The sequence below is a fragment of the Alligator sinensis genome, unplaced genomic scaffold, assembly GCF_000455745.1.
Source record: "Alligator sinensis unplaced genomic scaffold, ASM45574v1 scaffold1388_1, whole genome shotgun sequence".
In the NCBI taxonomy this organism is placed as follows: domain Eukaryota; kingdom Metazoa; phylum Chordata; order Crocodylia; family Alligatoridae; genus Alligator; species Alligator sinensis.
Window position 1 is genome coordinate 836,556 of NW_005842616.1, and position 25,530 is coordinate 862,085.

At 45.9% G+C, this 25,530-nt stretch overlaps 1 protein-coding gene across 1 annotated transcript in view; it reads left to right on the forward strand.

Annotated features, from left to right (window-relative positions):
• The window catches only part of LOC102387875 (mitogen-activated protein kinase kinase kinase kinase 4), a 101,616-nt gene that overhangs the window by 5,442 nt on the left and 70,644 nt on the right, over nt 1-25,530 (forward strand). The window contains exon 3 of the mRNA XM_025215010.1: nt 6,396-6,461. Coding sequence (XP_025070795.1) covers nt 6,396-6,461 — 66 coding nt within the window. The remainder of the gene's footprint in view (nt 1-6,395; nt 6,462-25,530) is intronic.

Here is a 25,530-nt window from a genome sequence, read left to right on the forward strand (position 1 = left end):
CGCTCCCCGCACCTCCCCAACCCGCTCCTGGCTCCCAGCCCGGCTCTGCCCCGCTCCCCGCACCTCCCCAACCCGCTCCTTTCTGCTGCCTGGACTCCCCTGCCCTGATTTCACCCAGCCGGGCTTCCTCTTACTGCTGTCTTGCAAGCCTTTCCCCCCTTCCCCCTGAAGAAGCAGCCTGGCTGCCTGTCTTTCCCCCAGTGCCACCCTTGCAGCGCCTGCTGTCTCATTTGTCTTTATTTTGTTGTTGGTGTGTTTCACTGTCAAATGTGCCAGCGAGGCCCCTGCCCGCCACCCGCCCCGCGTGGTTCTTCTGCGCCTCATGCTGGCAGCACCCTGCCTTTGGTGGCATGCGGTTTCGGGCTGCCATGGGTAGCCGTTTCCCAAGCTTGTCCAGTTTTAGCCGATTTTCTTTCCCCAGGACCCTGGGGACTTCTAGTGAGTGCTGACTGTTGCAGAAACAGGCCAGTAGGTGGGATCCATGTGATGCGACTGACAAAACAGCTCGCTGCCTGCTCTTTTTAAGACGGCTCTCTGTATTTAAATTGCTCGTGGGCTTGTTAAAGGTCTGTGAAGATGACAGGCAGGCCGGGTTCTGCAAAAGGAGGGGACAGTTCAACTTCCCTTGCTTTGCAGGTCTGGACTCCTTGCCTGAGCACGAATGAGCAGGGTTTGACCCAGTGACCCAGTAATGTTTCTAAAAGCGGGGAGGAAGGGCCAAACGCTCTGCTGGAGGAAGTGGGTGACCTCCATCGGAGCTGATAGCATTGTGCCCATTTCTGCCAACAGACAGCAAGTTACCCAGAGCGAGTCCGCTTGCCCTACTCATGTGGGTTAGTGGGATCAGGAAGTAGCTAAGCAGGGTTTTATCCCTTAGGATTTGGAACAGTTATTTCAAGGAAAAGACATATTCCAGCAGCCCACAACAGTGCATGGAAAATAGCCGGTATTCCCGTGAACCATGTGGGTCATTTTTGCAAAGTCAGCAAAGCTGTATTCATGCGGTTTATGAATATTAGCACTGTTTCAAGACTCGGGGCTACTAGGCTTCAGTGTAAACTAATTCTGGCTCCAAAAAGCTCACGAGGAGCCGGGTGGAAATCACACGCTGCTTTTTCCGGTAAAGCGCGTTTATGGTGTTTTTTAACATCTGCAAGCAGCCCCTTCCTGTGATTTATTTTGTGGGCACAAACAGTTAACTTGGCTATCCGTGATGCCACTCATTTCAAGCCAAGTAGAAATATCAAGGCAAGCCACCCAAAACTATGCTTCTAAAGCACGTGTCCTACTCAGGGAGAAAATAGTTGAACTGTGGCAAAATACACACAGCCTCGCCCAGGGAAAACCTGCTTTCTAAAAATGACTTTCAGGGGGAAAACCCTGTGTGGAAATCATATGGCTGGGAGTTCCAAGTCCAAGAGGCAGAAAAATGAAAGGTCTGGAGGGGCAAGGGCATGGACCCGCTGTGACCTGGCCATGCCTAGGGAAGTAGAAATTGAACTTGTAGCACAGCTCTGCTCAGAAGAGTGAAACAACGTGGTGAAAGTACTTTCTTGAAGCTAAGTGGGTGACTCTTATCTTGTTGAAATGATAAGGAACCGGCATAAGCAGGCAGGAAAATAGCTCTGCAAGCTCTCCAGGCTTTGTGTGTCAGAAGCAGCATGCCCTGTACAGGCCTCCCCCCAAATTTTGCCCCACAGATTTTGAGCATTTCAGACTTAGGTTTCAGTGGGGAAAAACTAACAGGGTTGTAGAGTGTCCCTTCAGTTTTCACATGGGACAGCGTTCAGCTGCTCTCATGATATGGTCCCATGTCTCCTGGATCCACTTGAGGCCCCAGTCTGGGGTTCATGCGGGGGGAGAGAGTGAAGATGGGGTGAACCAAGGGTGGACTAATGAACGTGTCTCCTCCCGCCTCATGGAAATGATGCACCATTGCACCTTAATGCAGTCATTTGGAGCCCTAGTCATAGGCGCGGAGCATGTAGGGGTCCGAGGGCTCTGGCCACCCTCGAGAAGAGGGTAGGGTGACCACCTGTCCCTAATGGGATGGGACAGTCCTGAAATGGGAACATCAAGTCCCAGTCCTGGGCTGCATGACTCGGGGACAGCATTTGTCTCAGATTCGTGCAGCGATCTGGGTTTTCCGGCCAACACTGCAGAAAAACACAGGAAATGGCAGGTTTCCCCTTGCAGGCTGGCAGAGTTCCAGCCTGCAAGGGGCTGCGGGGAGCGGGACGCAGGGGGCTCCCAGTGCGTGCATGTGTGCACACATGCACGTGGCCAGGAATACAACCCAAGGCAGTGCTGGAGAGCAGCTCCCCCAGCTGCCTGCAGGTGAGCCTATGGGGAGACAGATTGAGGGCTCCAACAGCGAGGGAGGGAGTGGGGCAGGAGCTGGACCTGGGGGTGGTGCATAGTGCTGGGGCAAGGAGCGGGACAGAGCCACGGATAGCTCATCCAGGGGGCAGGGGGGGTTGGCTCCCTGCCACTGCATGCACTCCTGGGGAGGGGGAAATAGGGGAACACAATGTGCCCCCTCCCCTGCCTGCCTGGCAGCAGCGGGGAGCAGCGGTGCAAACTTGTGTCCCCCGTTGTTGCTGGGCAGGCAGGGGGTGCCTTGCTATGGCAGCACTGCCAACACAGGGCTCTCAGGGGGAGGGCAGCAGGGTGGGAAGCCCCAAGTCCTCAGCGGGCAGCCCACATCCACCCCTGCCCCCCCCCCCCACAGGCTCCACTTGGCTCTGCTCCAGCCGTACGGCCAGGGGTGAGGGGAGACTGACATGTGTCCCGCCTTTCAAAGGTGGTCACCCTAGAAGAGGGCTGCCACATGTCCATCATCTTAGGCTCCCCCTGGCAAAAATAAAAGTCAGCGAATATGGCCCTAGTAACTTTGGCATGTAGCCCCCTTTAGTCAGTGATGGCCAAGGCTATATGGGATTTCAGCAGCAGTGATGGCAGCTATGTGGGATTTCAAGATACCAAGTGTCTGTGGGGAGAGGCAGCGATGGGGGTGGCTAAAACAAATGCAGAGGCACAGGGTCTCCAGGCAGGTGGAGATAGCTTCTGCTGGGATGTGCCCTGAATCCTTTGGTGTTAGCCCCACCACCTGAGTCATTAAGCCCCCCACCAGAGCCCATTTCTTTCATAGACACCTAGGCCAAGCATCCTAACTATGCAGAGAGCACCTGGGTGGGTCCTGCTGCTGTTTGGCTGCCACGCCTGGCTGCTAGTTTAGGGGGTCCAAGTTCTGTGACAATGCAGGCAATGGCAATTATAGACCCTTCCAAGTTGGTTGCATCAAGGCATCTAGACAGCTAAAACTCCTTTAATTTTTGGTTTGTGTTAAGAGGTGCATAGACCTGACAGAAAAGTCAGAGTTGCAAAAATCAAGCTGCTGAATGTATGAAAAGTCCATTTCAGTGGGTTTCCTGTTGTGTGCAGCATTTTTCATGGTGCCCTATAGAGGAGTTGTGTGGCCTGGGTGACCTCCAGGTCAGTAGTCTTGCTGTTCCCTTTTTGAACACTCTGCAGATGATAAAGGAGAGCAAGAGGACCAGCATATGGTACAGTGCATTACAGTAATTAACCTCAAAGTGATGAATGCTTGGGTCAGGATTTTGGCACCTGTCAGAGGAAGCAAAGCAACCTGGCAGTGGCTAGATGGTGAAGGGTTATATGGACCAGGGGACTTAAAATGTTAGCTGAGAGGAAGCACTACATCAAAGATGATGCCTAACTCTGAGACAATTAAGAGCTTGCCCCCATGTGAGGACTTTGCCATAATGTAGCAGCTGAGGCTGCAATGCTGATGTCCAACCAAACAAGGACAGTACAAGGACCTAAGTCAGAGCTCGGCGTAATATCATTTCTGACTGTAGCAAGACCAAGTTTAGTACTGAGTTTTGATTAGAAGATGAGCAATGGCCAAGCATACTGGCTGCGATCAATTCATTGGAAACATGAAACAGATCTGATCGGCTGCTAACGGCAGTAGACCAGGCTTATTTTCTTTTTTCTTTTGCTGAATCAAATGTAATGACAACACGTCTTGAAATGGTGGAAGCCTTTAGCCACTCGCTTAGGCCTCTCCATAGGTGTCTGAAGCCTTTGCATACGTGATGATTGGGTGGAGTGGGTCAAAATGGAAAAACTGGCAGTTAAAGCTAGTTTTGAGGCACATTCACCTTGGACAAGTTTGCAGCTGTACAAACACTCAGCTCCTCTGTTTATGGTCCTCTGGGCAAAGCTGGTTTTGACATTGATGTATGTGGGGTCCTGACACATGTACAGAGCTGTAACTTGGCTTCATCCAGACTTCCATGTGCCATTCACCCGTGCTTATTCTACACACCAAGGGCACTTGGTCTAGTTTCTCAGAGGGGTCTCTGTTTTGCACGTTGCATAAAGGACCTCTCTCCCCGGGAGCTGAAGCACAGCAGCATGTAAAACCTGATGTAAAATACTGCCTTAGAGCTACCACCGGCAATGGATTATTGCTGAGGCCAGGTTTTCTGAAAGGAGAACGATAGCTCATGGTAGGTGAATGGAAATGAAAAACGAATGCTGGGGTTAAAGAACTGAAGCTCTTTGCAAGGGCCCAATTGCTGCCAGCTATTTTAGATACCTGCTTAACAACGCACATAAGCAATCCCATTGATCAGCGTTTGTTGATGAATTTGCAGAATTGGCATTTAGGCCTAAAAAGGCCAAATTCAAGCTGTGTTGTTTTTCAGAAATCAGATGAAAAGAGACCTTTCTTAAATGAGCATGGGCACAGGTGGAAACGTGGAAAATTTAACCTGTTTCCACCTTCGTTAAATGAAAAAGATTCAAGGGCAATTGGAGTTCTGGAAAGTTAAAAACCTTCTCACTTCCAGGGACTGAAGTTGAGTGAGTTCAGAACTAGTGTTAATGAACACGGAGAATCCAAGCAGGATAAAAATAGATCTTTCTGAATATGAAGAATATATGAATATATAGAGGACTTGAGCTATGTGTCTACATTCAGACAGCTGTAGAAGGCCATGTTGCATTATGAAATCTCCTGCCTACTGATCACAATCACCATTATTAGAAACAGGCCTAACTCTGATCCTTTCACTCATAAAAAGACAAGTTCATTTCTGGGAGGATTTTGCCTGAGTAAAGAATGCAGGAGGCACCAGGTAGATAATGCTTGTGTCAAAAGAATAAGATTTGCTTAAAATAATTTTCTACCAGATACACATTTTTTTTGTTGATTGACAAGGATGTTTTCTAGCCTTTCTAGAGTTTTGAAATAAATAATGGTTTTTTGTGTCATGTCCCTCAATTACATCTATAGATATCTCACATGACATGTTGCTAAAACAGGTGACGTGAAACAGATACACCTAGTAATACTTTATATCACTTTGTCCCTGATATCATCCGAAGGAACGAAATAGCATTACTAAATTGCTCGGCCCAATATCAAGAACTGGGTCTCTTGATTTTTTTAAAGTTTTCTATACATCTCTCAGGTGAATTTTCACTGAAGCAACAGGTTTCTTAGCTCCGCAGGAAGGGACACTTGCTTGTCCACAGTCTGCTACAAGTCTGTTCTTTCAAGCAGGGAAACGGTAAATGATCTCCGTATGATCAGTGTGCCCAAGGGTGTCAGGCCTAAGGGCTGGGCTTTGGTGAAGTGGGGGCTAAACCTGTAAGAATTGTACTTGTTCATTTGGCGGAGGGCATTTGTCATCTCTAACCTGACTCTTGCTTCTGGTTAAGAGCAATCTAGTCTGCACCTGGTGTGGGTCCGTGGCACGGAGTGGAAAATCTCTTTATTCCCTGGCCTATCCAGTCCACCTTGTTGCGGTTGTAAAACAGGATACCATACATTTTAGACACAAAAATAGTCTTGCGGGTATTTTTGGTGGTGGTGTATCTCCGGACTCGAGATGTAATGAAACACAAATGCCGCATATGAGTTTTCTGAATATTTTATAATGTGGGTTCTTTCTGTTTGCGTGTGCTACTAACTAAACTATTTCATAACAGAAGACAAGAGCTTAAATGAATCCACCAGCCATATTCAGTGTTTAGGTTTTATTCCTGAACTCCTAGGTTTTATTCCTGGATTTGCCAGTAAATTATGATATGACCTTGGGCAAGTCATTCAGTATGTTCTTCATATCTACTTATCTAGCCTGCTGCTAGGTTCTAAGCTAAAAACTCTACTAGAAATGCATTATGAATTATATTATTTTATTATGTTTTATTATTATTTGGTTATTCTCTTAGACTGTAATAGAAATCTTAGGCAAAAACTATTGGACATTTTAAATCCTGCTTGTGGACTGCAATGCTTCCTTGAGACGAGTCAGCAGACACTTTGCCACAAATAACAGTATTTACTGTACTTTTTACAGGATCCGGCAGGGATATTTGAACTGGTGCAAGTTGTTGGAAATGGGACGTATGGACAAGTCTATAAGGTTTGACTCCTTTTTAATTTATAAGGTCTTTCTTGCCAAAACTGTTGCCCTTTAGCAAAAACATTGCAGATGTGGAAGGAGCTGTTCCCAAACTAGCTTGCTTTGTCTCGCTGCCTGCTTGTGCGCGATTCTGATGTGTGACAGCTGGGAAATTCCCTGCATTGTCTTCCCATCTCGTTTTCATGTTCCCCTGCCATTGTGGGTCAGCTTGCTGCGCTGGTTTTTGCACTGCTGTCCTTCCTGCCGTGGTCTGCCTGTTTTGTGGTCATTTTTACTTTAAAACTATTTTCATAGCTTGCAAGCACAATCCAGATCTAGCAATAATAACATCAATCACTAGCACTTTGCTAGTGCAGGCAGTGCCCGGTTTTCGTGGAGTAGACAAAAAGGCATGGACTGACATAGCCATATTGTGCGGGACACTGGCACAAGGGACACTTCATTGCGGTGCTGCAGGGGAGCTGAAAAATGGACTAGACGTCCCTTATTGTGTTGACCGCTGAGTCACCAGGCCCATCCCTTAATTCTGTCAATGGGGTATGCACCTACTATAACGTGGTGGGCATACTTGACCACACTCAATTTGCTTTGCAGTGGCAGTCAGTGGGCAGGTTGATACTGTTCCCATGGTACTCCTGAAAGCACCTGGAGGAAACACGTTCCCCTTCCTACAACACCAATCTGGGAAACCTAGTAATATGAAACAGATAGGTTTCAGAGAGGCAGTGAAGCCTCTTTGTCTCCTGCCTGATTGAGAACGGCGGCCGAGAGCCCTAGGCTAAGCCTCGCTCTCCTGTCCTCATGTGACCTGTGCGCAGTGCAAGCAGGTTGGTGGGGGCACGTTGGTTGGGGGCACTCTCAGGACGACTGCGGAAGTGGTGCAGACGTGCCCAGGGATACAGAACTGATCTGAGAAGTGGGTTTGGGGAAGGCATACAGGAAACAAACAGCAGTCTTTCAGTCGTGTGGCCTTCTGTAGGGTCGATTTGAAAAGGGAAAACAGACACAGTGATTGTAAGCTTTGATCGGGGTGTCACAAGAGTTGGACACCTATCTTGCTGGGATCCTTTGTCCCTAGCTGACTTCCTGCCCCTGGGGCAGGGGGCTAGACACAATGATCTTCTGAGGTCCCTTCCAGTCCTAACGTCTATGAAATCTATGAAGAGTTGTCCATCAAGGGCACCAGGTGGGAGAAAAGAGCAGCAGGAGTAGGAAGGGCTCCATGACCTTCCACCCTCTCCATCTTTTCCCCCCAGGAATGAGCTCCTTCAGTCTTGCATAACACATTGGACACTGCTTATCACCAAGCCCTGCTGCTGCAATGACCTCTAATGCAGGAAGGCTTAGGGAAAGGTCTCATCCAGGGGACCCAAGGTCAGGCTCTAGCCCAGTAGCTGAGGCTTCCCAATTCCAGTCCCATCACATCCAGGTTTGATGGCATGTGTGACTCTGCTCTGTGCATCCAAGGGGGGACATTTCCACACTGAGCAGCATCAAGCTTAGTGAGAAATGGGGAAGGAAAGGTACAGAGTCAGCCACAAATGAGTAAAAATTAGAACATAGATGTGTGCATGTGTAGAGTCACAGAACTAGGAGGAAAGACAATCAAATGCAGGAAAGGAGGGTGGACACCTGGGAGTCGGTGTTTTCTGCCAGTTCCTGATGGGGATCGGTGCTCTCACCACCTAACCCAGTATCGATGGAGTTTCTACTAGAGACAAAAGCCTGGGAGATGCCCGCAATGTAGAGCACATCTTACCCAAGAGGGTCTCTGGTGGAAACCTCGCTGTGAAATGCCTGGTAGTGTTAATGAGAACCATTTGGTTTTGTGCATCTGACACAGTGTGAAGTATTAGCACATTTCAGGTCCTGGTTTGAGCTTTTAAAGATCGATTGATGCTTTATGAAAAAATCTATGAAACTTTAACTGGAGAGACTGTTTTACCGATGAATCTTATTGTTCTGCCTTTCCGTCCTTCATTTTTCTGTATTTTACAATAAGACCCTAGTCTTGTGTCTTTCCATCCGCTGCAGTTATTAAATCCCACTTGCTTGGCTTCCATAGCTGTGATGAGGATTATGGAGTCCAAAATAGAAATAAACATTTAGGGTCACCGAAAGCAATGGAGCTGCTTGGGTTTAACTGAGGACAGGATCTTGAAGCCTTCAAAAATTGCCGCTGAATAATTTTCCCTCGTAATATAAACTAAACCTAGACATGACACGGGGAGCATTATTTCTGTCATCATCTTTCAAAGATGTTGGGGTTGAATCAGCTGCTGCTTACTCATGCTAATAGAAAAAAAGGGGGGAAAAATCTTATTTCAGCTTCTTTGTTTAAAAAAGGAAAAACATGGAGAGAGGTTCAGCTGAATGCTGAAGTGCAAAAGCACGTGAGAAATGTTGACAGTACTAATTAAGAGTAGTGCCGAAGGCAGTGGAGGCCAACTTTTTTGGCAGGCATGCCACTAGCTAAGCCCTGCACCCTCTCTAAGTGTCATTCTGATCCCCTTCCCCTGCTCCCTGCCCTATATGCCACTGTGTTGCTGGCCGATGCCTAGCCAACCTCTTAAAAACCTCCGGCAAAGATTACACCACTTCCCTGGGCAGCCTCTTCCACAGCAGAGACAGTCGAGCTATCAGAGCTCAGACAGTAAGAGACTTCATCGTAATCCAAAGGGGCAGATCCCAACATAACTGAGATTTGAACCTAGCCTGTAAATACTGAAAGAGCACATTTTGGCACCTTATCGAACAGTTTGCTGAATTAGAAACCTAGGTTTGATTCATCCTATTTTCACCGCTATACCTTTGACTCTTGGTGCCATGCTCACATCGCAGCGTTGTTCATGTTGAGCTCAACGATCAGTGAATATTGGAATAATGGGAGAAGATCCAGTTAATCAGGAAATGAAAGGCAGAAACATACAATTAAGTCATCTGATCGAGGAGCATAAATAACATCATGTGGTTAGGTGACCAGACATAAAGCTTGCATAGCAAATTCCAAATATTACGTAATTGGTTGAACGTGCCAGATTGAGCAAATTTTCACACAACCAGAGCTCAACTTTGTTTGTAAATACTTTTTGAAAAAAATCTGCATAATAAGCATATGAGTATAATCCTAATCTATGGGCAAGAAAAGGGCTAAATTCATTAAACTAATATTTTGACTAGCTATAATGGAAATATTCCATTTAAAGTGACCATAAAAAGTGAAGGTCATGGTATTTGCATTTTCCCTTCTGTTGTATAATTTATCCTTTGGGCTGTACTTCGCTGAGACTGGTGAGGAGATGCTGGAATCGGTTTTTAGTTTATGCCTAGTCAGAGCATAGACTGGTGGTCATAAATATTTTGGACAGAAAGTAATTCCAGCTATCCTCATACTTAGTTATGGCATTAGCCCATGTTTTCATTCTTCGGGGACAGCCACGTATCCCATATGTACGAAAACAGACACAGATGCACATAAACAACCCGTAACAGCCCAGGCTAAACAAATCCTATGCAAAATTGCTAATTAAAGTCCGTTGGCTATAGAAGATCGGACCCGTTATGCTATTTTTCTTTTTCTTTTTTTTTTAACAAGAATTACATAACTCTAAATATGTTTTCATCCTTACATGGAAGAAACTAACTGATTTTCTGAAATGAATATGGTGTAGATGCGTGGTAGGTGTGGATCAGGTTCAGTTCTCTGCCAGGTAACAATTGCCAGACTACCTGTTAACTGTACTCACGAGAGTGCTGCAGCTGCCGAGAACTGTTATAGTGTTAGAGTTTGAACAAGTGACTGTAGGCAAAAGCAACACATTTCCATACCTAGGAGGTGTTAAGGCAGCGCTTCCCATCCTTTTCTTCAGGATGACCCCATTTATGACCCCATTTCCTGAGCATGGCCCCGCAATCCCCCCAGCAGCCCTTCCCCATCTGCAGCCAGTGCCCCTCACCCCTCCCAGCCCTCACTTATGACCTGCAGCCCCCTGACCACCCCGCAGCTCTGCCCAAGGGGGCCCTTAGCAGCCAGGGCTATGGGACCAGAGCAGCGCCCAAGCCCTGGCTGCTGAGAGTGTGGAGCCCAGCTCCCTCAGCTTGCCCCTCTCCCCACATGTGGCACAGCTGGAGTAGAGACCATGTGGGAGGAGGATGTGGGCTGCCCGCTGTGGGCGCAGGGCTCCCTGCCCTCTCCACAAGGGCCTCCATGGCTCAGCAGGTGGGACCTGGAGCAGGACAGCTGGAAGCCCCATGCCGGCTGTGCTGCCATGGCGAGGTGCCCCCAGCCCACCTGGCAGCAGCAGCGACACCAAGTTGTGCCCCCCATTGCTACCAGGTGAGCAGGGGTGGCCTTGCCATGGTGTTGGCCTGGCCAGCTTGGGGCTCCCGGCAGTAGCACTGAGTCTCCCTGCCCCGCTGGGTTGCAGAGGCCATAGGGGGAGGACAGCAGGGCGGGGAGCCCCGAGCCTGCAGCGGGCAGCCCACATCCATCCCTGCCACGCACACAACCCCCACCCCCCGTGCCTCCCTCCCTGGGAATGCATGCAGCAGTGGGGAGCCAGCACCCCATTGCACCCTAAATGAGCCTCACTGGGGAGGTCTCAATCTACTCCCCGCTCCCCACAGATGGGCCTCAATCTACCCCCCACTCCCACAGACTTGTGTGGAGGGAGCTGTGGGAGCTGCTGTGCATACTGCCTGGCTGCCACGTGCATACATGGTGCCCACGGCCTGCTTGCCCTCCTCCCGCTCCCCCCCCAGCCCCAAGCAGCCCCTGGCAGGCTGTAATTCTGCCAGCCTGCAAGGGCAACCCACCACTTCCTGCTTTTTTTACTCCTTTAAAGGAGAAAATCTGTGATTGTCTTTGTGACCCCATTTTTTACTGTTGTGACCCCAAGGTGGGGAGCCACTTCGTTAAGGGTCTAGATGGAAGTGTTGGCAACCTCAAACATCCAGGAATCACACGTCAAGTGATTTAAGTTTTTAAAAAGCATGACCGCTCATAAAACATTACATGTTTTGGGTTTTAATAGTCTGCCTGTTGTTGAGGCTTTTGGGTTGATGTAGCGAAGCTCCCGTTATCACTAGCTAGAGGTGTTGTTGTGTGGTTTCAAGTGAAATTTGGAGTGGTAACCTAATCACATGACTCCAGGAGCTGAGGGCTTAAGGAGAACAACCAAATAACATGTGACTTATGAGGTGGTGTCAACAGTGACTTACCTTTCTCTACTACTTACAAACAGTTGCCTGATCTGCCGGCTCTTTATTTAAAAAGAAAAAAATACAATTGAGTGTCCTCGACTGGACTTGCAGGAGACTTGCTGGTATTTTTGCAAGATAACTGATCAGTAGAGGCTCCCAAGGGAGAGACTCTGTTGCACCAGAGTACATCTAGTCAGGGAGGAAGTGTCAGCACTCTGCTCCTTGATTTCAGTTCCTCCTAAATCTGCAGCCACATGGCTGCAGGATCTGTTCCCACACGCTTACGCATGTTTGAGCTTGGGACACTTTAGGTGGGAGCTGATGGAGGAATAGTTGCCCAGGGACACGGTGCAAAAGATTCAGAAAGTGCCACCACTACCAATTACTGAGTAACGAGCAAGTGCCTCAAGGTGAAATTATGGGTATTGCACTGTGGGAGACAGTTATCTCACGGAGGAGCTGTAAATCCAGGGTCCTGACATTTCCTGGGTATTGCATCTCAGTTCATCTTTGCAAAAGTATGCGGGAAGTAAACATCCAGGCCCATCAAAGGTGTGTTGTTCTGTATCCTGCCAAAATTCCTGTGTAGGTGATTTTTCTCTGCCTATCTGCGTCACTCTCGAGGGTCTCTACCGTCTTTCTTGAGTTATTGTGTGGAGTTGTTAAATGCTGGATATGTCACAGTCATGTGGGTCCCTCCATTTCAATATCTATATATCTGTTGTGTGTATATATACTGTAATAGCTAAAGTGGGGATTGTTTGGCATACAGCGTGCCATTTATCACGTTGACTATGATTTCAGGTCTTACTGCTGTTTTTATTGATGTCTGCGTCTGCAGCAGAAATCTTTGAATCTTCCAGCTCTCAGTCCTGCACTTTAGTGGCAACTACACCTCTCAGCCCATAGGACTGAGCAAAAATGTGGTAACAGGCACTCTTGCCGGTCTGCCCCAAATCAAACTTGAAAGCCTGGTCTTACTCTAGAAGGTAGCAATGACATGGTGGATCGCCGCATGTATTGCCTCTTCATGACCTTCCAGTTAAATGTGCTTGATTTTTGCAAGTACAAAAGCCTGTTTTTTTCACAACGGCTAATTCTGCAAGCTTAGCTTGAGCTCTGCGTGCTTGTCTACATGGCCTCCAAGTCTTGCCTGGGGGGGAGGCACACCCTGCTTGCTCACTCCCACTTCGTGCACACCAAATCCCCAAAATGAGGCAATGCAGCTGCCTGGAAATGACCCTGAGTGTGCGCCAGTGAGCATGGGCAGATTGCCACAGTGGCTCCGAGTGTGAGCTCGGAGGAGGACATGCATTGCCTCATTTTTGGGAGTTGCCGCACACACAACGGGGATGAGTAGAGGGTGTCTCACGGCAGTGCTCCCATGAGATATAGCCAGCCCCCAGGAATGAAGCTGCGGTCTTTCTATTCCACACATCACCATTGATCCAGACTCTGCCGGCCACACTAAGCCATCACCAAAATTTGTGTGGCCTTATTTTTTTTTAAGTTATGCCTCATATGACACCTTTATTAAGGACCTTTTGACTTTGGAATTTGTTGTCCTCGTCCAAGCGGTTGACCATCTTTTTTGAGCCGGCATTTCTGGGGAGCTGAAAGGCTGGGAAGTGGGTCCCCCCGGGGAATCTCAGCGCTCGGGTTCTCTGAATTGATCCTTGCAGGCTGGGGGCAAATTGCATGGGAGATTTGCCACTGGTTTGCATTACATGTGGGCAAGCCCAATAAGACTAGCACACTTAATGGACTGCAAGAACACCGAGAGCTTAGAAAAAGTATTTTATTCTAAATGAATAAAGAAGTTTATTCAGGATAACTAATCGATGCCAAGCAGTCGATGGAAGGAATTCAGCTTGGTCTCCTGGCCTAGTTGGCTCTGAAGAGTTAGCAGGATTAAGAGGCCAGCAAAGTCATTTTTATCTCTGCAGTAATCAAATGCGACTCTGAATACATAGAGGGAGTTCGTCTGTGTGTGGAAGGACCATTTTTACACAGCTGCTTTTAGGAGTTAAGCAACACTTTGGTGGTGACGTGAGTTATGAGCTACTCAGAGCGCCATATGGTAGCATGGATATACCGAAACATAAATATGCCTTTTCAGGTTATCTTAAACAATTTGCAAGCCTATTAAATTCAGTATAATTCATTTAGTTAAACGGCTGGATGAAATAATTGAGACCAAGCAAAAATAACCACATGGTTAATTTGTCAAGGAACCACATGCGACGAATCGTGCAGCCTTGCTGAATGATGAAGTGTGAAAGCCTATGTACTGTGCTGAAAGTCTTAATTGATGGTAGTACCTCAGGCAGTTACTCGAAGGCTCCTTTTAAGAAATACTACAGTCCCGTTCAGTGCACAGCACAACAAGAATATGGGCAGGCACAATAACCGGGCTGAAATCTTCAAACACCTCCTTTCGAGAGCTGGACAGGGGCCACCTTCCTCTGAGAAACTGTTCGTTCTTTATCAATAACGAATTGCAGCATCAGAGTCCCAGGACATGTCATAAATGCAGTCATTTAAAAAAACATGTGATCAGCACAATGCAGTTGAATATCAGCACTCCCCATTAAGGTTTCCAGGTCAGTTGTAATCTTCAGGTTTCTTGGGCAGTGACAAGGCAAATAAAGAAGGCAAAATGTTGAAATGTTCCTTCAAATCCCAAGAGCAGTTGGTAGAAACAATATTCCATATATTCATTTTCTTGATGTGAGTTCCCTTGGCACGGTCAACTGCCTTGCATTTACCAGTATTTTACCTAGTCGACTGGAGCACATTAACTGTACTTTTGTTCTCCGCTAGATGGAAACATAAAGGATGAAGTATGTATCGTTGACCCTATAGTGCTAACAGGTAATGGAGATTATTCTTTAGCTCCACTGTTATGAATCTGTGCATTAGAAACAGGAGGGTTAGGGTGAAATCTTTGCAGTGGCCAGGAGGTTGGAAAGACTATTGCAGGCAGTAGCAGGACAGCTATAAAGTCCTAGTGTAGATGGCCACCGGCTTGCTGCGATATCATTAGCTACAATCTTGAAAATCCATAGTGCAATGTTGGAAAGATGCTGGTGGTGCATTATGGCCTGAGCACACACACACATGCACCACCCACCCCACGGGTATGCAACATGTACTGCTGGGCGCGTTCTCTTCCTGCTGCCCCAGCTCTCGGTTCTTGCCTCGTGGATGCATGCATGCTCCTTGTGACACTTCCACCACTTCACGCTCTTGATTTTCATTGTACTTTGGGCATGACAAGGGTGATATGAGCAATGACGTGCCACTGCACTATACACCTGTCACTGGGGCTTTTGAAGTTGAGCGTTTGCTACTCCACTCATCCCACAGTGATTAATTCACAGATCCTAGAGTATCATTCCATTAAAGCAAGATTGCCAAAAGGCCACACCTCCCTCCTGGTGTGCGCACTTTGTCCCTGGCGTTGTGTTGCAAGCGTAACCCAGACCTCTTGCACCTTGACCTCTCTAACTGCAAAACCAGATAAGTTATTTAAAGGCAGTAGTACTCTGATGCGTACTTTCTGACTGGAGTGCAGTGTTGCCAGCTCTCAAGTTTATTGAATATTGTCCTATTTGATAGTTTATTTTCCCCCTTAAATCTCCAGCTGCTGGATTCCTGTGACTATATACAAATTATATTTGATCTAAAATAATGTGCACTTCTAATCCATGTGGCCAGAATGCATGAGCACTAGCGGCTTAAAGTTCAGAAGCGAAGTAGAGAGAACCTTAAATGTTGTTATTTTTAAGCAAATGTCATAGTATTTAAGGGATCTTTCTCGTGATTTATGAGAGCATGGTTTAGTAATGCTGGATACCCCTTGGTGATCCTTATGCCTTCCCATGTCTGTGGTGGGAAGCGTAAAGAGGGCTAGGACACGTATTGTGGATGGAGAATATTGTGTATTGTGGGTGGTGAATACAGAAGATGTCCTACAAGATTAGACACATTATGCTCGCATGTCAGCCGAGTCTACCAGTGTCCTGCCCGCTGCCTTTTAATGCTAATCTAAAGCGGAAAGAGTTTGGCAAACAGCAAAACCAGAAATGTCCAGTTGTCCAAAAATAAGTCCAGAAGCAGTGCGTTTCATATGTTGACTCTGGGAGATTTTTTTTTCTTTTCTCGCCTCATCTCCTCAGTGACGTGGCAATGTCAAATCGTATCCAGCACATTAACTGAAAATAGTGGAGCCTACATGGGAAATTAATTAGCTAGTCATAATGTGTGAGTTATAGTTAGTAAATATTTAAGAGGCTTTCAATTAAGATTCTTAAGTAAAGGCCTAGCTTATGAAAAATAGAATAGTTTGGATGTAAATACAATCTCAGTGGTAGAGCGCTTCTAATACAATAATGGTTCTTTCACTAAACAGAGCAAGAGCATGTCATTAGACGCGCCATAATAGCCATTAGAGGATAGTAAAATCCTCCCAAACAGCATAACACGTTTGCAACGTGCAGCTTCTATATGTACTGGACCTGATTCTCCACTATTTTGCATCAGGTCTCTGTTGCAAGCACAATTCATTTATACCTGTGGGTGAGAGAGTGTAAGATGCTGTCACTGAACTGCAGGGGCATTTTTCACCCAATTTGCACACGCTACAAGGCACTGGGAAATCAGGCCTATTATTTTAAAGTAGAGAAACAGGCCAAAAATATATTAAATATATTGACCCTGTGTTGAACTTTAAGTAAAAGCGCTGGATAATTACCTTAAAGCAGGGCTTGATCTTGAAAAGTATGAATGCTCAGATGATTGAAATCAATAGAGCTACGTACGTGCTTAAAGTTAAGCACATGCTTAAGTGCTTTGCTAGATAGTGCCCAGGGTGATCAGCACCTTGAAGGACTAAGTGTTGTTACTGATGTTAGATAAGAATAACTTCAATAATGATCTGGAGACTGGGCTCAGATTCTTATTTATGAGTTGTATTGGGGTATTTCAGGATCAACTCATCATTTGGATTAAGCCGATGCGAACTGTGTAAGTGCTCCGTGCCTCTTAAAATCAGGTCGTGCACAATCAAAAAAGACAACGTGAAGAAACGCCCACTTTGTTCATGAGTTACCAGAATGAAGCAGTGATTTTGACATGATATTTTATCATTTTAAGGAGACTGAATTGTAGAGTGTCATAGCCACAAGTGAGGAGAAAGCATTCCTCACTTCAACGTTAGCAGCTTGAGCTTATTATGACTTGAGTTAGGTTTCCTTAGCGCCACGCAGCCCCACATCACCTGAACTCCATTTTTCTAAATCTCTGACAAATTGTTCTGCACACACGTTCATTCCATTTCATCGCTATTCGTCTGATGGGTTCTTACAAATTTACTATTTTCACGTGTCTTTAATACCTTGGGGTGATAGCTAATGGCACATCATAAAAATAATTAATCAGCCGGTTTCCTGAAAACGTTAGTAGCACGTTGATCGCTTTGTATTATCACATGTATTTCATGGACAGTCCCTGGTATGTTGTTGTAAACTTAACAGCCTCACGAATCAAACCACAATATTGCCAGGAGCAGGATTTTGCTGCCATGTCCTCTTCTGTGGTCCATGTAAGATGCCATCTCTCTGTGCGCCAGCCACAAATATTATTCCTAGCCAAGTTATATACACAAGGAGGCTGCCATCTTTGCAAAAGAATTAGTTGCAATAGTAGTTACCAGTCTGCTTGTGCACTTTCGCTGCTCAGTGGGTTTTCTGAATAGCCACATGGACCTAGACCCTTGGGTGGAGCTCTGGATGTGTAGAAAAGTTCCAAGCAGGGAAGGTGCCGAAAGGATCTCACAGGACTTTGAAATATGGTCGTATCCCAAAGAATGAGTTTGTCTAAATGCCAGCGTGAGTTTCCATATTTATTGTCTCTTAGTGATTCTACAGTAATTGTGCATTTTGTTAGCCACCATCTTGGCTAACCCTGATCAACTCCAGAGCTAGAACGACAGATCACTGCGGCTTGAGCTCAGGAGATAGGATTTCTGCACGGGCACTAAAAACAGACTCGTGGCCTTTGTGGAATGCAGTAATGCCAACTCTCATGAAAGATTATGAGACTCCCGATTTCCATGTCAAATGAACTCCGATTTATGATCTCCTGATAGAGAGATCAGATCTCGGGATTTCTCCTTCTCTTGCATGTAGAGAGCGCCAAGCTGGTAAGTTTGTGGAGTGGGGTGGGGGAGAGGCATCGGCGATGTGTATCCCCTATGTATCCACGCACTGTCTGCCACATTGCGAGGTCCTGCATTATTCCTGAGCCAAAAGTGCCCGCCAACTGATGGACCATGCAGCGTGTGGGCATGAGTAGAAGAGGTCTGGAAAAGGGCAGCAGCTGGCCATTGAATCGGTCAGGGCAATGCAGTGCGTATCACTCAGCAAGACTTTTGTGCCCAGTCTGAAGGCACTGCTGCAGCCCGGAGACTGTCCCAACAGCTCATGCTCCACTGCCTCCCGCTCCATTGCTCAGACACCTCCCAGTCTCAGTCCAGCCGGAAGGACGGGCTCAGTCTAGCCCAACCTCAGTCCGACGGGCCGGCTTTGCAGCAAATTGGTAGCAGGAGCTGTCAAACCTGAAAAAAGCTTCTGCACCCTCCTTCAGGCTGTGGCTGCTTTGCCAAGTCTCAGGTGAGACTGGCAGAACAGCCATTCATTCTTCTTGTCCATGGCATTTACAAGGAAATGGAGGTGAAAGGCCAGTTTTCACTGTCAGCCCCGCATTAAACACCTCAATCAATCAATAGCCGGAGCAGCAGGGCAGCCCTGTCTCCAGATGGAATGACATTTCCAGGAAACGGCAATGTCCAGCAAGTGATAAAATTGGGCCCGGCCCGGCAGAGTACTTGCCCCCTTCTCAGGCTGCTGGCCAGAAGTCACTTCCCTGCCTGCACACAACCCAGAAGGCGGATCCTGGGAAGACGGGTAAAGAGGAAATGTTTTTTCGGCTGCATTTTGTAGTTTTTAATCCTGCTTTTGTAATCTGCCAATGCTACGGGATTCTACGTGGGATTTTTAAAAATAATTATTGTGTTGGCAAAAACTCATTAAAGTCATTTTTCCCTTTTGGGGGTGAGGGATTTCTTTGTGTTTTTTTGTGCTGGTGGTTTTATTTTGGGTTTTTTTGCTTGTTGTGTTTTTTTTTTACTTCCACTTTTTCTCAGGTCTGGTGGATGCAACAGTTCAGAGGGATTTCCATACAGCAGACATTATGGTCTGCCTGACCCCACAGGAGATTTTTCCTGCATAGGTTACAATCTAGCTTTTATTACACAATACCCAGCTCAGTGGAGTCCTTGCCCAGGAGCATACTTGTGCAGGGGGCATCCGGGGCAGCAGCCCCGGGCACTGCTTTTAGAGGGGGTTGCAAAATAGCTGCTGCTTGGGTGGGTGGCTACTAGCCGTATTGCTGCCACGAGTAGCAGCAGCGCTGCCCTGTGTGCCACTGCTGCCCAGGGTATGGGGCTGCCCAGCTGTACCTCCTTCCTGATCTATGGCTGCAGCTTTCAGGCCTCACCACAGTATAATTGTGATCAGTAATCATAATATATTCTTCACAAAAATAAGAGGAAGAATTATTTACTGATTAGCACAGGGCACCTGGGACCGAATCTTGTAATCCTGGCTCTGCTGGTGATTTCTCGTGACCTACGGTGTGGACAGATGAATAAATCAAAACGGGGAGGAAGGCTGAGTAGCCATGTGTCAGTTAACCCATGAAACTCTTTTGTGTGTCCACCCTATTCTGTGGCAAACAGCAACTAAACTTCAATAATTTAGCAGTTGTTTTATTCAGGCCTAAACTGCCCTATTTTAGTTTTCACCTGCAGTGCGCTGGAGACATAGTTGTTGCTGATCGACTAACATGCAAAAAGTTCCCACCTTAGTTAATTCAGTATAATTTGTACATCTGTCCACATCCTTTATCTACATGGCCCATTTTTTCAAACAGCGCCATTGCCCTGTGGTCCCCAGTGCCAGCTTTTCAAAAATGCGCGGTACCTAGTAGGACTGTGCAAAGCTTTCAGTGCCGATTCGATTCCGAGGAGATTTGGCCCAATGCGGAGCCCGAATCTCTAAATCCAGATCAAATCAGGAGACCAATTAAAAGGTCCAAATCTACTCGAAGCTCTCGGAATCGATTCAGAAACAATTCAGAGAGCTTTGGAGATTTGGGCTGTCCCCTCTCGCCTCTGCAGGGAGCTGGACCTGGACTCCATGCTTGTAAGTACTGGGGGGCTAGAGGAGTTGAGGGGAGCATGGGGGGACCCCTGCCAGGCTCCAGCCCCCCCCCCGAGTGCCCCCTGACCTGTGCCCGCTCCCCCAGCCACCCCATGTTTGCCCCGCCTGGCCCCAGCTCCCAGTTCTTTTTAAAAAAAAAAATGGAAAAAAGCTCCAACTCACTGGCTGCTGCAGTGGCCTTTGGGGCTTCTGGGGGCTTGTGGCAGAGGCCCAGGCAGGGCACCCTGGGGAGGGGGGCTGGGAGAGTGGGTGGGAGCAGGGAAGCTCATGACAGAGCCCCCCACGTGGCATGAAGCAGCGGGGATCGCCACCCCCCCCCCGCCCCCCATGCCTGGCAGCAGCCAGTGAGTTGGGGCTTCTCTTTTCAAAGAGCCAGAAGCTGGGGCCGGGCGAGGCAGCCATTGAGAGCGGGCAGAGATTCGGAGATTCAGCCAAATCAATTTGGGACAGTGATTCGAATCACCAAATCGAAGCACTGTCCCCCCAAATCGGCTGAATCTAAATCAAAAGCAAATACTAGCCGCTTCACACAGGCATTGCACCTAGTAGCACTCGTGTTACTTGTGGTCAGATTTTCAAGTCAGTGAACTGAGCTATTCTGAAAATCTGGTCACTTAAGTGGATGCCTGGAATGCAGCTTATTTCTGTGGTCACATCTGCTAAAGTGGAAATAATAATTGTTCCTGCCTTTTGTTAAAGCTCTTTGACATCTTTGCATAAAAGGCACTGTTGTAAGTACAAAGCATTATTATTAGAACGGGTTGCAAAGTTTGTGACAGAAGAGTTTTATCTGTCAGAAAATGCAGCTTCATCAAAAGCAAAACATTTCGTGGGAACGTCTCCATTTCAGCGCAAAATGTAATGGGGCAAAAGAAGCAGCAAATTGTTTCATCTTTGCCATTTTCGCCTAATATTCCCAAAGTGTTTCATTTGAACATTGTCATTTTTTCTTCATTTCTTTTTACCTTTTTTATTACAATTTAACAATATATTATATTGAGTCTTATAAAATGTCAGCTTTGTTACCAGGAAATGATGTGGTGTGATCAGTGTAAAACATTTCAGTGTTTAAAAGTCATTTTTTCCCTGAATTCGTATTTTATGAAAATATGACTTGTGGAATGGATTTTCTCTTTGTTATTATTTCATGAGTTTGATCCTCATTTTTTTCTGCACTCTTTTCTTGTACCTTTGTATACTCCTTTAATAAGTAAGAAAGAAAAATTATTGGGGGAGAAGGAACAAGAAGTACTTTTTACAATGTCTTTTTTTTGTATTGCAGCTAGGGAACTTTCTGGTATATTGAGTTAAAGTTTATGATGATTTCTGCTTAACATTTAAAAAAAAATCTATGGAACTATTAGCAAATTATTTCTACTTCAGTAGATTTGCCTTAAGTTTGTTTTTACTCCTTTCCATAAAACCTGTGGACAATCCTACCAGAATATATAACAAAAACATTATAAAATAAATATGCCTTGGTTTAGATAATGGACTCTGAGATATATTATTTATACAGATTGTTCAGGACTGTAACTTGTAACAAACCTGAAAGACTAAAGAAGGAGCCTGGGAGAAAATTACTTTGCTGCAATGTTTGTCCCTTCTAGCTGAACGTGAAACATTCATCAGAAGAGACATCTTTTCAGACATTCCACGTTGAGAGGCCAAATTATATCAGCAGATATGTAATCACCCCATGTATCAGTCTTGGAGAAGTATTTGGTTCCATGGACCAGATTACATTCTGGTGCTCTGAAAATCCGTGAGACAGAAGAGTTATTCTGCATTTCTATCGAGGTAGCAGAATTTGACCCCAACCCACACAGATTGCACTTGCCTGTCTTGACCTGCGGACATGTGCAGACAATACCGATGCATACTTTGGGTATCAGTTGTCCATCTTGAAGGTTTGTTCTTGGACAAAGCATCATCTGTTTCATGTATCGCTAGAAAATATTTTGCCCCCTGCCATATCTATCTATCTATGTGTGTGTGTGTGTGTATGTGTGTATGTATTTATGTATGTATATATGTATATGTGTGTGTGTATATGTATATGTATATGTATGTGTGTGTGTATATAGTATATGTATATGTGTGTGTGTATGTATATATATATATATATATAAAAAATACGTGTATGTATATGTATATATATAGGGAGCCCCTATAATAGCCTCACATGTCTGATGGGAGCCCCAGAGTTTAATATCCTCTTAGCATGGCTCTTTTTCATCGATTCATAGATGTTAGGGTCGGAAGGGACCTCAACAGATCATCGAGTCCGACCCCCTGCCTAGGCAGGAAAGAGAGCTGGGGTCAGATAACCCCAGCCAGATGCTTATCCAGATGCCTTTCTTTGCATATACATTGACAAAGCACCAAAAATACATTTGAGGCTGTTTAAATCCTGTTATCAAACATAGGGGCTGATTTCCATCTCATACAGTTTGCTTTTCTGAACTGAAATTCTCTCCTGTTCAGAGGCAAACTGTTCCATACACTTCTTTGGTGCACAGGTGTAAATGCCAGTGCCGCCCTTTAAAAATAAAAGCCACAGAAAAACAGTTGAGACCATACTTCAAGTTCTCCGATGGAAAAAAAAAAAAAAGAATGCAAACCTGGTCAGGAAGGCTAGTTAGACAGTTTTCTGTAAACAGCGTAGTTTAGATCGGAGATGACTGAACCAGTGGGCTTGAATGAGACGTTTTCTTCCATTGCACTGAACAAAGCTGGTGTCCCTGGGCTTTTTGTGTGAGGTACAAGAATTTGGGCCAAGCTGAGCAGATAAAAAGTTACTTTGATTTGTCCAGCACTCCTTAATGCTATGGAGTTGTGTCAAGCTTTAGCATTGGTTTTATTACTATAGAAGAGTGGATTTCAACCTTTTTTCATTTGCGGATCCCTAAAAAATCTTGAATGGAGGTGCAGAACCCTTTGAATTGTAAGTGTGGGTACCCACATACTTTTAATTGATCATATTTATATTTTGCAGACCCCTTAGACACAGTCTGTGGACCCCCCAGGGTCCAGGGACCAGAGTTTGAAAACCACTTCAATAGAACATGAGTAATTCTTCATTTTAGGACAATGGACTTTGGTACAATGGTAGTGGATTTGACTGTGAGGCATTGCGAGATCTGCAGTGACTTCGATGAAAGCATGATTTGACTCAAATGAAGAGATTGTCCGAGTGACACCAGGAGTATTCTGGATGGTGACTGTGGACCGCAAAATGCAGTTGTTAATGGGGAGCCCAAACCGTTGTGTGTAAATGTCTGAACTTCCCATAGGTATTATTCGCTCTGAGAACAGGTGCATGTGCCAGTAATGGGTTTTCTTTTCTTTCTGGCTGCCTTTAATGCCAGGCATGTAACACGACACTTATAAACAAGCGTTCTGTTATATAAGCCATTGACTTATCCTAATCATTGTACAATATATAAAAAACCAGCGGCAGCATGATTTATTACGAGATTGGTGAATCATAACACAGACTAGAAAGCCTGATCAGAAAGATAAATGCAGAGGCTGGTTTTTCAGATTTTGCAGCAGCAAATTGCTGATCACATCAGTTCTCCAAAGTGTATGCTGGCTTCCAGTTAGTCTTCAGGCGTTGATTTTGGTTCATTGGCTGGGGCACGATCACCTCGGGGAATTCCACATGCTTTCATCGGGATGAGCGGTGCTGCATCTGTTGGCAGGCCAACGAGGTGATCTTCATGAGGCTAGATATGGAGACTTGCTGTTTGCGTTTGACCCTTAAATTGGTCTGTCAAACCCTACAATGTCTACCTCCAGTGTAAGTTTCCTCTATTAATGGGATCTTGCTTGGTGAAGAACATGGTATATTTAAAGAGCTAATCTTAATGGAGTTAATTTTAGATGACACTGGTCAGTCAATAGCTTTCTATACCATATCGTTCTGTACTCCCAGAGATTTAGCAATGGGTGTCCATGCTTTAGCTGTACCTCAAGGGCATGCTTTAAAGTTTTGCTTCTTCAGCCAGTTGAAAACCATTAGCCAAATCTTATTCTGCCTCTTAGGTGTCTAAGTGTGATCCTACTCCATCCTTCTTGAGTACAGGTTCTCCTCACTTAACGGCGTGTCGGTTAAGGTTGTTTCATTACAATATTACGTTGCCAATCTGTTAGAGAACATGCTCATTTAAAGTCACGCAGTGTTCGGTTATAAAGTTGTTTGGCTGCTGCTTGGTAGTAGGTAACGACTGGGATGTAACTGGATTCCCTTAACATCGTTTCACTTAAAGTCATAGTTTTCAAAAACGTAACTATGATGTTAAGCAAGGAGTAGCTGTACCTCAAAAACTGATAATGCATCTGCGTTTGTACCATGCATTTAGCTGTAGGCCTAATTTACAAGGAGAGGGGAGGAGAAGGACCACCCACCTTTTGCATTCACACTTTTTGCAGGGCTCGCGTAGGGTGGAACAGATTCTCCCTTAGATGACTAAATCACTTGCTTAGATGCTCGATAGGCAGAATAGGATCAGGCCCCTTGTGTAGCATATACTATACTGCCAAGTCCTAGTGGATTCCTTGTAAAAAACCCAAACTTTAAAACTCAGTGGGAAAAGCTTCTGGGTTCTTCTCTTCTGTACTAGGGACCGAAAGCTTTTATCATCTGATGGTGACATACGGGAAATGACATGGTGGGGCTGAGTCCTAAGGTCTTTGAGGCAGGAATTGTCTTTTTGTTCCATTTGTACAGTGTCTAGCACAATGGGTTTCGGTCCACAGCTGGAGGGTCCTTGGGCCTACTGTGATACAAATAATACGTCTGAGTGGCTGAGGGTGTCTGTACCTCATTCTCCTCCCCCACTTTCTCTGCCTGGTCCATTTAAATGGTGAGTTCTTCCAAGAAGAGTATCTTACTACATGTCTGTATGGTGCCTTCCCAGTGCAGCAGCACCTGTCTGGCTCACTGCACCTATCTAGGCATTACTGTCATAAAAATAACTACAGCAGGGCAACATGTAGGAGGTTTTAACTGCCACTGTGTGTTGTTTGGGGAACATCAATGTATGACTACTTTTTGTGAACACAAAAAAATGCACTCAGAGGAGAATGAACTGAGAGGAGAAAACCAGTCAAACTAACGGCAGGCTAGAAAGTATTGTAAAGAGCTTGGGGTCAGGCATCAGCTGGTACCGATGAATCAGGTTCATTGAATTCTGTTGAGCTGTGCCCGTTCACATGAGATGAGGTTTGGGTCCAGCTGTTCTCCAGCAGTGTCCTCAGAGGTTGATGCCAATGCACAAGTAGGGTGTTCCTGTGTGTAGCTGGTGGTGAGAAACACCATGTTTGCAAGTTTGGCAGGAAAGAAAGGTTTGATTCTTGCCTTTTTTTCCTTGGCAAAAACAAAAGGAAGTTTTAGCAGGTGGAAAGTTGTCACTTTGCTAGAGAAAGGTGTTCTCACTTGCAGCTGCTTACTCGGCCCTCACTGTGGGCAGGGCTCCCAGTGCCCTGGTTAGTGATAAAGCTCCATTCTAGTTGGGTGAAGGCAGGTGACTTTTAGGCTTCCACAAATCAGAAACCCTCTTAATCAGTGGAAAATT